Source organism: Sander lucioperca, chromosome 13 (genome assembly GCF_008315115.2).
Source record: "Sander lucioperca isolate FBNREF2018 chromosome 13, SLUC_FBN_1.2, whole genome shotgun sequence".
Lineage (NCBI taxonomy): Eukaryota > Metazoa > Chordata > Actinopteri > Perciformes > Percidae > Sander > Sander lucioperca.
Genome location: NC_050185.1, coordinates 7,544,715 through 7,562,230, shown reverse-complemented (window position 1 = coordinate 7,562,230; position 17,516 = coordinate 7,544,715). Strand labels below are relative to the sequence as shown.

Here is a 17,516-nt window from a genome sequence, read left to right as displayed (position 1 = left end):
CTTGTTGTTTCTGTATACCACACACTACGCTGAATAGACCTCACATCATAGCTTATCTCCAGTTCTACACTCTCTGTCTCATGCCGCAGTAGCAATGCTGTATTTATTTGGCAATACTATCCAATATTGTCAATTTGACATAGTATGATTTAATCTTAGTTGGCTGATTCTCTTTCTTAGATTGTTCCTCGTGCAGAAAGATATTTAAGAGGCTTTGATGTATTCATCTCAATGTCTAAAATGTGACTTTAGAAAAAACAACCTATGTTTCTGTCTTGGTGCAGGTGGTTTGTGTATCCAAACATGGTGTAGCTAAAATCTCTGAAGCAGCAGCAGCCCGCTAGCACTGAGCCAGGATGTCCAGTAGCTCGGGCTACCCGCCCAGCCAGGGCAGCTTCAGCAGTGAGCAGAGCCGGTACCCACCACATTCTGTCCAATACACCTTCACCGGCACACGCCACCAACAGGTAAAACCTTCCTTCTGCATTGTTGTACTTGAGCTAACAGTCGTGTTTGTCTTCGTCATAATTAGGCCAGCACTCTCAACACTGTCGGCTTTTACATGTTGACTTTACTCTGAGGCACTGGAGGTTAATATTTAAATCCACTGCAATGAGTAACAATAATAATACTATAGTATAGAACTTTTACAAAGTGCTTTACAGCGAAAGTAGTGACAAACAGCTTCATCTTGGATCCTGAAATCTGAATTGAGATTTTTCTGCTATTGAGTCTAGTGTTTGACATGAGAATATAAGTTATCAAAGCTATTTTACTGTTTTTGATTTTTCAGCTTACACAGTTACTAAATACAATGAAATGGTTACATTTGCAGTATGTCTTCTTAGAGCTACATTTTACTGTAGTTCCCTAACCATTACTGGTTTAGGATTTAATTCAAGGTAATATGTTGTGTTGTTATGTTGTTGTTGTGTAGGAACCCATCCTGACGCAAGATTCAAGCCAGATTTTTTAATACAAATATTTGGACTCAGGCTTAGCTTTGAGCTTGGTTGGTTGGGTTCAGACTTAAAATTCAGGTCTGCACGGGCAATTATTGATGATTGCTCGGATGAAGAGTTTGTTACAGTGAAGTGCAATTACAGAATTTGAAGCTAATGGGACTAACGACAGTTTATTTGTGAACATGTTGTGTGGCAGTCACTGCAAAAGTTCAGAAACATTTTAAACAAAGGCTTTGGGCTGCACCCTTAAGGTATTGGCTGTTAATCTGACTAGGTAACCTGTGTTCGCTGACCTCTTCACGACTGATTTGCAGCTACACGCACGGTCGGAGGTGGCGATTCCGCCTAGCTCGCCAGGTTTGGTGAGGCTTCAGCCAAAGGGCCCTCGATTGCTCAAACTTAACTGCAGCAGCGACAGCATATTCCATCGACAGCCTTGTGAAATGCAGCTGATTGATTTTGACATATAGCTAGTTCACACTACACCACGTTAGCCACGATTCTCCCCGAGAGTTTGCAACTTTATACAAGATCGCCATTGCCTCACAACTTTTTTTCCAACTGCAACTCAGAGCGGTGGGCATTCGGGCACTTTCACCACTGTTGGTGGTCTTCGCTCATACCACTGTTTTCATAGGGAATCAATTGAACCGCTCCGCTTAACGCGGGTTAACCCTTTTAAACACAAAGTCAACCCTGGTATAACCCTGGTTGAGCCCAACAAAGTTGTTGTTGCACCTAGAGGACACAGCTTATAAATAGTAAAGACATGTGACTACATCCATTTTTTCACCCATTTTCTTTTGTTATTCTTGGTTTAATCGCTGCAAAACAGATCTCAAAAACAGGAGAGGAACTGGGTACAGCACATAGTATGGGATATCACGGCCAGTGTGATATCCTATACTAGGTGTTGTACCGAGTGAATCGACTGAAAGTGAACCACAACAACTTTAAGACTCCTGATTACAAGACAGCAAGTTGTGTGGTGTAAACAGTACAGCAATCATATGACTTTGAAAGTCGTTTAGATTGAACTTGGCATTACTTGCTGTCGTCGCATTATTATTAGTGTTAATAGTTTTTATTGATTCTGGTTTATTAATATTTCAACTCTAATAAGGCAGTCATTTCATGTGAAGAAAGATATTTCACTTTCAATATAAGTACAAAGTAGTACAATATTAGTATAAAGTTTGTATAGTATTTAGTTGTGGTTCACTTTCCAGTTGTGCATGTTCATTTGGCTGTTGTGAATATTGGATAATGTTTGGTAGCCATTTTGGATGACATTCTTAGAAGCTTACTTTCACAGAAAAATGTCAGAGGTTCATTTCTGGGCATTTGATTGTTTGCTTAAATCTGGGACAAAACTGGAGTTATGAAATGTTTCCTGTAACTGCATTTGCTTGTTCAGGTTTGTTTGGTCACACTGTGCTGATAGCATTGATGTGTTCTTTAGCCAGTAGCTTTTTTTAAACGGCTTTGGAGTATTTTAATCAATTTGCTTGACATCAGCAAAATTCATATTCGATTGCCATACTGCTTTCATTAATTTCACTGTGCTGTGACTGATTAGATGTTTGAAAGAGGAACAAAGTCTTGCCCCACAGCCGAGCCAGCCTTTGGTCCACAGCGTACTACTACGTATATTTATTTCTTTTATCTATCTGGTAAGCTCAGACTTGATATTGTGGTATTCTGCTCTTTTTCTAAGCTACATGGACATCTCTTCTTGATAGAGTTTAAGTTTATTATTAGCAAAGATATCAAGTGAATGTACAGCAGAATTAGCAGCTTTGTGCACCGTATCGGAAAGTTGTAGCAGGAAAAGTTAACACTTTCCGGCGCGGTCATGACGTCAAACGTGACAACAACAAACAACCAAGGTCCCCAGCTGGACTTTAACTGGGGACATAGCAATTAAATGGTGAGTTCCTAAATTCCTAGGCCACCGGGACGCCCCTCTAAAACTGAAGCATATCTGTTGCATATGATGGATGCGTTGCCCTGTGTAGACAGGACTTCTGTACGTAGCTGACCTGTCCATTGCTTTACACCCACAACCATCCCTCTTTCATACTGTTGTGAGCTTGATCAGATTGCTTTATAAATTAGTTTTTGGTGTGTACCTTTTACCTTCAGGATTTCGCCATCCCAGACTATCGAAATCACATGCAAGATCCACAGGGTCGGAGAAGACCATCTTTACTGTCTGAATTCCACCCTGGAACTGAAAGGTAAGGCTTCACTTTAAATTCTTCTAATATTAGGGTGCGCATTGTAGAATATTTTTTTTCTTTTTGCACTCACTCAGGGATGCCATGGATGTCCCCAGATTACTGTTTGGGAATCATACATCTAGACAACTAGATGTAGCTTTTGATACATCTGTAAATTTCTTGTTTACTTCTGTTTTTTAGGCCTCCAGAGAGACGCCATGGTTACGAACAGCAGTTTCACTCCATCTCATCCCAGTCTGAGCATGAGGCTTTGGATTCTAAACGCCCTCGCATGGAGACTGTTGCTGAGGCCCACATCACCCGCACGCCTGCCACTGCTGGGGGTATTGTCCTGCCCATAAACCATACAGTACAGGACAGTCTAAGAGCCACTGTGGAGGTAAAAAAGGTGGGCCCTGTTCCTCTTCACGTACTTTGGCAAACCAAGTTGGGTTTTTGTCCTTGTAGAGACAAACTGAGTTACTAAAGCCGTTTTCACATATGAACTCTGGACTATGTCTGAGGAATTAGGTCCCGACATAGTCTGGAGTTTCCCTTTCACACATACAGCACACAACAGGAGATTGTCCATGTCAGATGTGTTCTCACTTACTGGAAAAAACTCTGTTTGGTTTCAGCGAGGGGCGGAGCTGGGTAGAGCGGATTAAAACCGTGTCATGGAGCCGCTTCATAATTTGGCCATAAAACCGAGTCTCTTGCCATTCCTTAAACCGTAACTTTAAATCTTCGGCAACAGCCTTCACAAGTTTACCTGGAAGTACCAAACAGCAACTAACTCTGTTTCTCTCTGCTGTTGTTTTTCACATAGAGCCTAACGTTGGCTATAATAGTTGATATTAGCTGACATAAGCTAACATTAGCGCTTGTTACAGCGGAACTCTGCAAAACGTCATTTCTATGTGGAAAAAACAACGACGGCAGAGAGAAACAGACTTAACTAAACATACTAGCTGTTTGGGAGTTCCAGTTGAACTCATTATGATGCCATATTACAGCTGTGTGGTGATACCAGGCATTGGATACAGTGGGCTGTGGGTCCAAAAGACCCCTCTCCCCTCAAACCCCTCCACTCTACACCAAAACAGTGACAGAAAGTAAAAAGAGTGGCATGACACGTGTCCCTAACCCAAGTGTTATCCTTATCCTGAAATAGGCCTATATGTTATAAAGGAGTACATAAGATTAATTGTTTTGTTTATTGTTTAATCGTGGAATTCACTGATATTGGTGTCGACTTCTAAATGTCTGGTATTGTGACATCCCTAGTCAGTCTGTGTTTGTGTATACTATTAGAAATAGATACAGTCACAATCAAAAGGTAGGACCTTTTTAGACACAGTTTGAATTTTGAAGTTTGCAGAATATGACATAGAATCATTCGCTTTTGTACAGATTGAGCTGTAGTTTTTGACAAACTCAATGAACCTTTTTTTTTTTTTTGCCAGGAATCTCAGTTTTCTGTGAAAGTGGAGTCCCCGTCCTCAGTAGGACCTACAATACACTTGGGTGATGAGCAGGATGCCTCTCCTTCCAAACTATCCAAGGAGGAGCTGATCCAGAGTATGGACCGTGTAGACCGAGAGATTGCTAAAGTGGAGCAGCAGATCTTCAAGCTGAAGAAAAAGCAGGTTGGTTACCGAGTAGAACATGCATCAAACGCAATGGATGTTGTGTCTCGAAAACTTGACACAAGTAATGATTTCACTTGCCATTTTGATCAAGCAAGCAGTCACCCATGAGAGACTGAAGTGACGAGTTGAAGTGATATGTTAAACCTGAAATGGCTTGTTGCTTTTATAAAATGATTTGTAATTATAAACCACCAAGTGAAAGTTGTTTTATTTAGTATAATAATTAAATTTTATAAAAGAACAGTATTGACAGTGACTGTACCTCAAAGGGATTGTACTTACACTGCCATTGTTGTGTTCAGGACTGGTGTGATTTAAAAAAAAAGCTGTTCAAATTATCAATCCAGATACAATTTAAATAGAAATATTGGTAAATTGACATAGACACTCATAAGTGAAGCATCCGGTTGGTGTGACAAATGTATCAAGTTGTTGTCAGATTTGTTTTTGTAGCTTTCTTTGATAGTTTTGGACCTTGAAACGTTGTGCTCTCTGGTGTTAATGTTAACAGGCTCCACTCAGTGTTGATGAGGATGCTCCTACTAAGCCCTGAAGGCTAGCTCATCTTCTCAGTGAGGAGTTTTAATCAGAACTAGGGATGTAATGATGCATCTTGAGTGGCTTAAAAAATGATTTAAATGTGTAAAGATTACAACTGGTTGAGATAAAAAATGAATAACGTTGCAATTTTTAAACAGCCCAGGGCATGACGCTAGCTAACATTACACAGCAGGTAACGTTAGCCTACCGTTAGCTAGTACTGTTAGCTGGCTTAAACATGGTTAAAATGCTGACAGCTAAACGGTGTAAAGTGTGACCGTATTTCACTGGAAAGGATTTCAGCACCGGGACGTACAACAGTCTGCAGCTAAAGACACAGAGGAGACTAGCTGGACTTTGAGACAGCATGGACACTACCGCTGTAAACAACAGAAACACATTTTTGCGATTTAAGATAAAATACTATTTCAGTTGCACTTTTGATAATAGGACACATCTGCTGTTTTGTACAGTTTATATAAATAAAGGAATATTTTCAGTCATTTCATTCTGTTAAAGAAATTGTGAGAAAATTGTATCGTGAACTTAAAATTGCAATTAATATGTAGCTCTAGAAATTTAGTAGGTGCTGAACTACATTTCTAGAGCTACAGGCCTTTTTTCATCAGACAATTTCCCTATGTGAATTGGCTTGTTTTTTTAGTTTGTGGCCATTTTTTTTCCTGCTATCTTTTTTGGTATTCCTTCTCATTAGATAGGAATGTAAGATGAGCTTTGCTGGGAGAGAGTATATATCAGTCTGTATTTTCCCAAGATTTTTCAGGGATTTATTTGTTTATTTAAGGTATTTCAGGAACTCCTAGTCTTGTCTCTGTAACCTGGTAGTTTACATAACCTTTAACTGTAAACATTGACCTACCAAACACTCACCAGTTCAAACCTTCAGTTCTGTAAAAAAAAAAAAAAGTTTAATGTGGACAAGCCTGTAGAGAGTAATCTGATAATGCCTGCATGTGCCTCAGATATAAGAAGCTGGGATCAACACAGTGTACGTGTATCTGTGTTTTCCACCATTTTTTCCATATTAAAACGCCACAGATAAAAACCATACAAAATGTTTAATTGTGTAGTGTATAGAATAAAAGAGGCTCCCCTTTTTTAGGGTTATTGTTTTGTATTGTGTATTTTGTCTGTGTACTTTTGGTCAAAATGTTTTGTGTTGTCTCTTAGCAACAACTGGAGGAGGAAGCAGCAAAGCCAGTGGAGCCAGAAAAGCCAGTGACCCCTCCCCCAGTGGAGCACAAGCATCGCAGCATAGTCCAGATCATCTACGATGAGAACAGGGTTAGTCATCTGCTGAAAACACCAACACACAGCGACAATAAGCAATAGTTCTCCTTGGTCATTTTGTTTGTCTTCTAAACAATTGCAGCTATTATTTTATCTATCATCTCTGTGCATCCTCGAAGCTGGAAGAAGCTACTTTTTTTTCCCCACCAGACAGACTTAACCAGCTAAAATTTTGTGGAGCCGCGCTAAGCTGACAACACACAATCCCGCTATGTCCTTACAGCAGGAGATAACCATGGCGACAACGGCCAACCGTTGTAATGTGTTTTTTAGTCTGTCGGTGTTCAGCTCTCAGTGCTTTTGTTGATTTTAACTGAATTATTGTGGTTTGGAGTTTAGTTTTACTGTTATGCCACCTTCATACTATTTTAACACTGCTCAGATATAGCTGAAAGTGAAATTACTGCTGATGCAAACTGAACATTTCCTTATGTTTAAGTTATCTGCTGGCAAACCAGCGGGATGCTTTTATTGTGGAGCAGCTACAGGAAATGCAAAAATTAACAGAATGTCTCTTGTAGTGCTATTCTTCAATAAAAAGTGGTGTGCATGACAAGATATGGATTGAATGCTCCTGGATGCTCACGGCTCAGTTTTGAGTATGCCCACCCATGTCAAAATAGAGCATTTGGCATAGAGATGTTTTCATTTTCAGAAATAATATTCAATTTGTTGGAATGTATTGTGGTTTATGCATTTTTGATGTTTTGCAGTTGTGTTAGAAAGTAGCCATGTTTTTCCTAATTTCTTTTTGTTTAACTTTTTCAAAATGAAGAATACATTAAACTAAAAGTGGAGCACAGAGGAAGGCCTCATTATCTGTATTTCAGCTGAACAATAGAGGAATGAGTGAGTGTGTATATGGAGGTCACTATAGTTCATGTCTTTCAGACAGTGTTGTGCTAGGAGAGCGCTGAGACATGCTTTCCTTCTCAGTCAGCCATTAACTCTTTAGGCTGCAAAGCTGCTCCAGCACCGTGCACAGCATTTAGTCTGGCAGCTGTGGTTGTTTGTTTCAATCTGTAGATGTGGGCTTATGAAAAGGGGAAAGGGAGTTTTCAGAATCGTTCTGATGATCTTGAATAAGCTCACAGTCCTCACTGATCCACAAAAAACTCTCCTAACCAACTTCATTAATTATGCTGCAGCAGGAACATTATTTTTATTTTTATTTTTTCTTGCCTTTCAGGCAGGTGCAGCTGCTCACTTTTAAATGTATCAATTGCAGAAGCTCATACTTCAAGAACAAATTAATCTAAAAATAATCAAGCAAGCAGCCATTTTTCTCTACTCAGGTCTTAAGGTTATTATCTGAGTTTATTTTGAGTTAATGCTTTTCCTGAATCCTTTATTTATATGTTACAGATCATACCCTTGATCAGTAACTTGGAAAATATGAATTGCTCTAAAAATGGTAAAATGTTTTAACAAATGCGTTGACATGTTCAGCGATTTAATTGAAGCTTCCGTTTATGCTGTAGCCTCAAAAACTGTCTCATAAATATTGTATTTCTCTGAGTATAACCCACATATAATGTTGATTGGCAGTTGGAAAGTTTTTCCAGGTGAATTGTTTAGTTTTTGAATATGCTCAAATTTCTTTTTACTTTTTGTAAACCTTGTAATTATTAAGATATGATCCCTTGTTGTCTTTCTAGAAAAAAGCTGAAGAGGCCCATAAAATACTGGAAGGTCTTGGTCCTAAGGTTGAGCTGGTATGTTATTTAATGGTTTATAATATTTGTTGTCGTTGCATGAGCTTTAAGGAAGAGGTCATGCTTAGATCAGTAGCAAGTTAGATATTACTGCTTGCCTAATAGCTAATGATTAATCAACCGCCTGCCCCTGGTCTGCTTTTTCCCTTCTTAGCCGCTCTACAATCAGCCATCAGACACAAAGGTGTACCATGACAACATCAAGACGTGAGTATCTACATTCCTTCCATAGATTCATTTCATGAACATCTGTCAGCCTAAAAAAGTGCAAGAACATTGCAGCAGACATGATGCTTATCACACTAACAGGACCGGGCTCATCTCACCTGACAGAAGTGCTGGATGTAATGTGACCGCAACAAGATCAACCCAGCTGATAATTCTGTCTAATGTGATTGTTGAGTCACTTGTTTGAGTTGCCCTACTGACAGCAAGGAGAGTGATTGAGAAAGGAAGTGAAAGAACATATATGTTTCTGCATTAGGTGTGTTTAAAGTAGGGTTGTGTTTGGGGTTGAAGGCCAGGCAGTCTAGGATAAAACCCTTATCAGTGTGTACCATGAGAGTAGCCCATCTGGCTCTGTGTGAATCTGCTGTACAGGCCACAGTCTCAGGGTCAGCTCTCTCGCTATTCTCTCCCCAGAGCCACAATCATGCGTCAACAGAAGAGTTCCCGGTATTTTGTAGCTGCAACAGTGAAAATAAACAATGATGTCCAATGTTTTTTTGGTGGTGGTGTTGGAAAATAAGTCACTATATCCCTCCAAAGAATTTTCTAATTTACAAAGGTACACGTGTACTAGCTGAAGGGACTACTTATCTCTTGCCTTTGTACTGGCTGGATCTTTTTTGTTGGAATAATAGGTTTCTTTTAGGGCATTACTTTTTTATGTGTTAATGCAACTTTCTACGCTTTCTGGTAAATATCACAATCATTTTGCTAATGAACGTAGTAATATCATCATTTCACTGATTAAGTGTTGTTCTCTTTTAGCAACCAAGTCATGAGGAAGAAGCTAATTTTGTTTTTCAAGAGGAGGAACCACGCTCGAAAACAAAGGGTAAGTGTCCCTTTTGTTGGGAAAGCATTGTGGAAGTTCCAGGTATTTCTTTTAGTGCTCTTGACACAACATTAGAGGCGCCACCTATTCCCTTTGTCAGTGTACAGTCACATCATACCTGACTGTTTGCACTCAGCTCAGCAACCATGAATGTCTACAAATATTTCAGTCTCAACCAAAGTGGTGGAACGACTGACCGACATTGCCATCAGAAATAATTCATTGATGTATTTACAGTACAGGAAATGCCTTGATTTCCCCTGTTTGTTGAAAAGTATTGTATGGGCCAAGAACTGCTTTTACATGCAGTATAATAATAAATATTGTCACATCGAAAAACGGATCTGAGAAATAAGACGGCCAAACGACTGTCTGTCTCTGTCTTTCTTATCAGCGATTTAAATTTCATTTAAATTTCTGAATCACACCATGTTGAAACACAAGCTCTTTTTTGTAAAGCAATGGCTCAGTGAGTCCCACCTTTCTCTGCCTGTTCCCTGTCAGGGTCAGACAGACCTTTTGGACTCTGAACAATGGCAAAGTGCACATGGCCTCATGCCAAGAGGAAGGTGAATTGTTTGTCACTTGCTGCAGAGAGTGGAAACGAGGCTTTATTGTCCTCCCACTACAGGAAGCTTACCAAATCTTCACTAAATATTTTAAGTCTCACACTTTTGATTTAAGTTTTTGGATATAGTAAAAGTGTAAATTTAGCAGTAAAAAACATTGTTTTTGTCTCTCCTGTAGAATTATAATTTCCCAGATCAATTGTAAATACATCTACATGTACAGTATGTGTGTGTGCTAATTGAAAAGTAAGCTTATGTAACAAAATTGCAATGAACTTTTAAAAACGATTTCTAAACAGAATAGCTGCTTCAGAACAAGCTGTGTCTGGGTCAGGACACTGAATTAGGCAAAATAAAAGACGGACACACAGTAAAAAGAAACACAGCCAGTTCCTGAACAGCATGTTCTCTCTCAACTCTTGTGCTTCCCACTAGTTGAGTTTATATTTTATTCATGTTCTCTTTAAAAGATGACAGGTCTATTTCAAAGATAAAACAACTGTAGTGATTGATACCCACTCCTGATATAGCACTGTCCATGCTGTGTACACAGGAACAGAAGATCTGCCAGCGCTACGACCAGCTAATGGAAGCATGGGAAAAAAAGGTGGAGCGAATGGAGAACAACCCCAGACGCAAAGCCAAGGAGAGCAGAACACGGGAGTACTATGAAAGGCAGTTCCCTGAGATTCGCAAGCAGAGAGAGCAGCAGGAGCGCTTCCAGAGGTAACAGTCTTTACCGGCGACTGGTCAACATGGTGACATTACACAGATGTTTTGGTACAATATATGTTTTGCTACATTGATAATGTTGACGAGACCTGTAGCCGCACCCAGACATTAATTGTCTCCTTCATTTTTAAGATGTCTGTTCAGCTATCGCCTAAATAGAGGACACTAGGTGTTGTGCTGTGGCCTACTTTTGGCAGATACACTGTCTGTCTGGGTGCCTCTGGGAAGGGTGGGAGACTGCCGTTGATGCTTTGTGCTTTCACTGAAATCTCCCACGTAAAGAGTTTGCATGTCAGCACTGTTTATGCGGTGTGCTAGACCGTGATGGAGGAAGCAAGTAATAACTGGTCAGAGAGACTCTTTTATTCATTAATAATGGTACAATGATTCTTTTAGTCAAAGGAGCTTTGAAAGTTCCAAAAACGTCGCCTGTTGCTCATATTAATTTGACTCTGTCTTCGGTTGGAAAAAAAACAACTTAAAAAGTCATGGAACCTTGGAAATTGTATTTCCTCTGATAAAGAATGAAACATAACTCCAATTATCTTTGCATAGAATACACATTTAATGTGGCATTTAAAATACTATTGTAACATTTGTAACACACTATGTCCCTGTTATCCGCAGGGTTGGACAAAGAGGAACCGGCCTTTCTGCAACAATAGCAAGAAGCGAGCATGAGATTTCTGAAATCATAGATGGTCTTTCTGAACAGGAGGTATGTATTATCTGGAGTGGAGAGCCTTTTTTTTTAAATATATTACAGGGTAGATGTGAAAGCACATACCGAGATGACAACACCCTGAACAGAAGTGTCAAAGTTTGTGTTTTTTAAAATGGAGGAAGCCCCAGTAGCATTTCACTTACATCATCTTGAAAACATTTAATCTACATAAGTCACAAAGGCAGTGAGCGGATTTCCATAAAGGTGGTTTACTGAACAAGGGAGACTGTTCTCTATTGGAGTAACTGTGACCACTTTCCCTGACCATGTTCCACAGAACAATGAAAAACAGATGAGACAACTGTCAGTCATCCCTCCCATGATGTACGACTCTGAACAGAGGCGAGTGAAGTTTATCAACATGAACGGCCTGTTGGATGACCCAATGAAGGTGTACAAAGCCAGGCAGTTCATGAATGTTTGGACCGAACATGAAAAGGAGATCTTTAAGGAGAAGTAAGCTGTTTTTATTTTGTTGTCTGGGTCACAATGTGTCCTGTCTGAAGTGCAGATATGGTTTATAGACCTTTAATGCCACCTTGGACTTGCACAGATATATTTCTGACTTTGGCACATGAATAATGACTGGCATTACCTTCTAGGTTTATCCAACACCCCAAGAACTTTGGCCTTATTGCCTCCTATCTGGAGAGAAAGGTAAACTACTGCTTGTATTTCACACATGCCCGTTTTTGGAGTATATAGTAGGATATCATTGATAGTTTTTTGTGTGGTAAAGACCAACTCTCCCAAAGTCAGAAACGCAATACTCTATTGGGATTCAAGACCTTAACGATCCATGTGATCACTTTTTCATGGTAAAAATAAACCTTTCAATGTTGTTATTGAATCCTACAGGCTGGAGGGAGGTTTTTTTGCATTGATTTTAAGACCCTTTAAAACTTAAACGTTTTTTTCTGGTCTATTGTGTACAAGACAGTGAAGTGTTGTTTATTTTAAACAAAGGAAAAATGATATACAATATTAAAAACTCCATATACAGTAATCCTTCACCCATTGGTCGTACACATATCAACTCCCAGTTTTACATCTTGATGGTGACAAACTTTGCCAGACCTATAAACAAAGAAACAAGTAAATGCTTCAATATGCTGCCTCCAGTTTCAGTACCATGTGTTCATAATAACATGGCATTTCTTGTTTCAGTGTGTTGCTGACTGTGTCCTTTACTACTACTTGACCAAGAAGAATCACAACTACAAGACGCTGGTGAGGCGAAACTATGGAAGACGGAGAGGAAGGAACCAGGTAAGTTTGAGGCTTGAATAAATATCTGTTTACAGCTGGCCATTTCCTCCATGTCTTAGAAGCATTAAAGATGAAGACGTTTAAGTTTTTTATTTTTTTTTAATTATTTATATTTTATTTGGAAAAGGCAGTATCATGGCAAACATTCTTTCAGTATTTCAGCAAATGAACAAGTAAATATACAAATGACACTTTTCCATTGTTTTTCTTAAGTATATATATATATATATATATATATATATATATATATATATATATATATATACACACACACACACATACATACATACATACATACATATATACATATACATGTACATATAACCCAGAGAAGAATATTCTAAGAAAAAACAAACAAATATACAAATTAAACTATATTCTTTGAGAGTCATTTAGTCCACATGAAGATCTTACAGAGATCCATCTTCTCTTCCACGAATATAAGTCCGTGTATATCCTTCCATAACATATGACACAACATTACACATACAGATCAATATCCACATGCATAACCACGTCTTAGCAATGTATAATCCTATGCTTATTTGTACTTAAATCCGCCAACCATTTTCTCACCCATTAGAAAAATAACTATATACAATGGAACCAAGGGATTTTTCATTACCATTATTTCTATCAAAAAGGGAAGAGCATGGAAAATCAGTGAAATCATACAAAGTCTGCTCGTGTTGGGGCTATAAATTCAATCCATTTATTCCAGATCTGATAAAATTGGTCTCTTTGGGTCCTCAAAGAATATGTCAACTTTTCCATTAAGAAAATTTCCAAAATTATTCCATACCAATCCTCCAATGTAGGAGGCACTGGGTTCAGCCAAAAGACGTTTAAGTTTAATTCAAGTCTAACTCAAGAAGAGAAATACTTCAACTGTGTCTTTGTCCTCAATCTGACCAAACTTTTTAGAGAAACGTGTTTACAGGGAGTTTGCAATAGAAACAACTCTGAGTGTGTCTGTTTTCACATGCTGAATTGCAGCATTGTGTTTGCCTGACTTTTGCCATACCTGTTTCATTCGCCACACCTGCTTCATGTGTCCTCGTCAGACCGTGACGGCACATTTAGTGTATGACAGATACATGCCTACCGCATATATCACACATGCCCCACATTTCTCTGTGGCATTAAGTGCTAATGATTTGCCCGCTATCTTGCTGGCACTATTAATGGAGCTGAGTGAGTGAAACTGAAAGCGTAGTTGGCACTGCCCACCTTTTCTTGAAATTATAACAGGTCAGTCATGGAAAACTTGCAAAAGTCATGGAATTTCAAAATCTCTTTTTCCAAGCCTGGAAAAGTAATGGAATAAGTAAAATTCCTTAAAAGTTTTGGGAAAAAGTCATGGAATTTTGTTGTGTGTAATGAAGTAATTGTTACAGTAATAATCTCCGAGGATAACTTTCCTCGTAATGTAACATAGCGCTGAATTCATTTTCTGTAGCTGTTGACGTACCGTCTATGCGTACCGTTTTGTTTTCATTTCTCCCTCCATGTATGCCAGCTAGCTGAAATTATGCATTAATAGAGTTTGAATCTGATATGTTTGAATAAGGCCGGGCAAGCATTTTTATTGTACACTCTGAAGAGCCATAAAATATTATGTAATGTGTAGGCTACATACGTTGCCGCATTGTTTTTCAGACTTGTATCCAGAAATGAGTTTATAATGAAATTAATAATACACTGATAGTACATTTGTCCTGTTGTTCCCCATGCTTGAAAGCCAGTGCCAGACTGATATAAGGGCTTGTAACGTTTTTTTAAAATTTTTTATTAAACAACAACGTGTAGTTTGAAGTATTTGAAGTGAATATGAACATAACCTGCTATTAGAGATTTAATAAAAAGTTGCTGTTTATTTTCATACAGTGATTGACATTTGGAGTAAAGTGTACCATACAGTTCTGTTTGTGTTATACGTTCTGAACGGTCATAGAATTTTTATTTATGGGTCCTTGAAAAGTCATGGAAAGGTTTTAAACGTTGTACTTGAAAATGTGTGGGAACCCCGTTATAAGCAAGCAACCTTATTGTGACATGGCTACAGTTTGACTTGCTTGTTTGTCAATTCTCCAAAAGATACATCAGCATTATTTGTAAAATATACAATATATATATTTCACATACAGTCAAATGTATATTAATTAGAGCATTTAATTAAAAATAATAAATAAATAGGAGTTTCCACATTCTGGAAAACTGATGCTGTAGCTTCCAGTAAATTATCTTTTGGCAAAGTTTTCAAAATGATAGAAAGTTGAACCAAGTAGAGTTTGAGATGTCCTTTATAGAGGATAAACTAGCAGCAAAGCTGATTATTTTCTCCATCCAGAAAATAATTGCACATTGAGGCTTTAAAGAAAGGTGACTCCAGTTGTTCTCTATGCTTGATACTGTGACAAATACTGTACATCTTTATGGAGCCACATGCAGCAGAGATAGCAATAGGATCAAGCTCATTTTCTCCATCAAGAAAATAATTGTCAGTTACAGCTCTTTAAACTTTCAAATCCATACACACACATAGTTATGATATACTGTGTTAAGCTCCTATGGACACACATTCTGCATATATTCCAAACACAGAAGGTCCGGCCAGGGCAGGGGTAACATTCAGAGCATAGGGAAACATAGGGATTTATTCATATAGTAATACTATAATATTTGATGTAGAATAAGCTGGATTCATTTTAAGACATGGCCATCTGTTTGACCTTATTGTTCTCTCTGCTGCTTGTGGCTCTATAAAGATTTATTTGCAACAGTATAGAGACAAACTGGAGCCGCCTTTTGCTTTAAAGCCTTAGTGTGATATTACTGTCAAACCTGAAATGGGAATTTTGTAGATGCTTAAGTGATGGCTATGGAGATATGTTATAAACATATTGTTGTTTTGGGCTTTATATAAATGTTAGGGCTTCATATAATTGTTGCACCAAAATCCAGTACAAAAAGATGCACCATCTCACAACTCTGTGTTGGCGGACATGCTGGGCTTTTCCCTACTTCACTGATGCCACAGCCTTTGTACAGGACATTCTGTCTCTGTGTTGAGTACATCTGCTGTGTAGCACAGTGGATTGGTTGTAGACTGTCTTTACATGGGAGGCGGTGGAGATCGCGAGAGTTCATTACATCATTACATCTTGAACACAAAGATGGTTCTTCAGACTTTACCAAGTGACTGGCACAACTGGTGATTCACCTTGGTCATACTTAGCATTTTCATGTTTGCATCATTCATAGTATTGACCCACCAGCAGTTGAGAGAGGAATTGTCGATTTTTGAGATATAGAGTAATTATGGAAATTAATTGTGGAAAAATGTCTTTCTGTATTGGCAGCTTCTGAGATAGCTGACTGAAGAAAATGCTATCTCTGTGCATTTGAGTTACACTGTCATTTCATATGGGGGAACATTCAACCACTGTTTGTGTGTGCATTGTTACAACATACAAACAGAGCCAGGATAACATTAAACAAATTGACTTTGTTGTTGCACATACATTTCCTTTCTTGGAAGATTATATCAGCAGGTACTTGATCATGGTGGGATAATCAGAAAAGGGATTGTTGGTCCAACACTTGTTTGACCATTCATATCAGATTTTTTTAACGCTGATGAATGTAAGGTGGTCAATGTTCACGCAAGATCCGGTTCAGCATCTGTAGCACACGGCTTAATATGGATGTCATAGTCATTGCTTCATAGTCATTAAATATGGGGTTCTACAATATAGTTTTTACACAAATTGTAGAACGCATTTATCCCATAAAAACATAATTTTCATTGTCACTTTAATTTAAAAGTGGGTGTAAGATGGTCTCTATCATTGTCTTGTTATTCAGGTCAGTTGCTTACAAATGGCTGCAGTGCTTTTTCAAAACTATCCTCTGGTCTTTGAGAATGTAGTTCACTGTGATTGTTTTTATACTCTTTGCCTTAAAGCACATCGGGATGTGGATTTCCAAGTTACTGGTGTGAATTAACAAACGCAGTTTTGAGTGTGTAGAGTCATTAGAGAGCGAAGGAAGAGGACAGAGTAAGCAAGACAAGAGCTCTGGAATGTAGGGCGAGTGAGTGAAACTGAGTGAAAAAAAAACCCTGAGCGAGACAGTCAGCGCTGGCAGTTTATACGCTGAGTGTGTGCTGTCGTTTTTTTCGTTTTCCATTTCCTCTTTCTTCTGGTCCTCTGAGAGTGAGAGAGAAAAAAAGCACCCCTCTCTGAAAGAGCTGAGTTGGTACAGCCCAGCCATCTGACAGGCCCAAAACTCACCGTGCTGCTGTGAGTGCCAATCAAAGAGGAGTGCTCGACAGGGATTACCTTGAGTGACCCTGCATAGATTAGTGCGTGCATGTGAGATGGACAATTCTTTGGGCGGCTTAAGCGGCCTGATGACACGCTTTCCCGGAATATGTGCGGCGGTGCCGTGGCCCGGCAGCCCTTCTAAGGAGCTCTGCTATGGTGGTGTTCTGCCCCTCTACTGCTACTGCTACTGTTACCACTGCTATGGAAGTACTGGAGGGTAAACTCACTTTTACAACACGAGTTAGCTGTGGCTCACAGCAGACCAAAGGGGGTTTTATGACCAGCAAATGAGCTTGCAGGTATGTCACAAGCTTTGAAACCACACTCGCTCAGTTTGTTTCCCTTGTTCCGCTTTTGTCGGTGTCGTATTTTCTATTGCTCTGTTGCTTGAGCAGTTCGCTTCTCAGCCTACATATTTACTTGAGGTTT

General features: G+C 38.9%; 1 protein-coding gene across 4 annotated transcripts in view; it reads left to right on the top strand.

The window, feature by feature from the left end:
• ncor1 (nuclear receptor corepressor 1) overlaps positions 1-17,516 on the top strand; it is a 56,458-nt gene that overhangs the window by 3,476 nt on the left and 35,466 nt on the right. For all 4 annotated transcript variants that reach the window (XM_036008991.1, XM_036008990.1, XM_031310815.2 and 1 more), the window contains exons 2-14: positions 285-467; positions 3,111-3,205; positions 3,389-3,596; positions 4,654-4,836; positions 6,571-6,684; positions 8,349-8,405; positions 8,560-8,612; positions 9,399-9,465; positions 10,588-10,760; positions 11,394-11,484; positions 11,768-11,946; positions 12,093-12,147; positions 12,658-12,759. In XM_036008991.1, coding sequence (XP_035864884.1) covers positions 357-467; positions 3,111-3,205; positions 3,389-3,596; positions 4,654-4,836; positions 6,571-6,684; positions 8,349-8,405; positions 8,560-8,612; positions 9,399-9,465; positions 10,588-10,760; positions 11,394-11,484; positions 11,768-11,946; positions 12,093-12,147; positions 12,658-12,759 — 1,488 coding nt within the window. In that variant the 5' untranslated portion in view covers positions 285-356. The remainder of the gene's footprint in view (positions 1-284; positions 468-3,110; positions 3,206-3,388; positions 3,597-4,653; positions 4,837-6,570; positions 6,685-8,348; positions 8,406-8,559; positions 8,613-9,398; positions 9,466-10,587; positions 10,761-11,393; positions 11,485-11,767; positions 11,947-12,092; positions 12,148-12,657; positions 12,760-17,516) is intronic.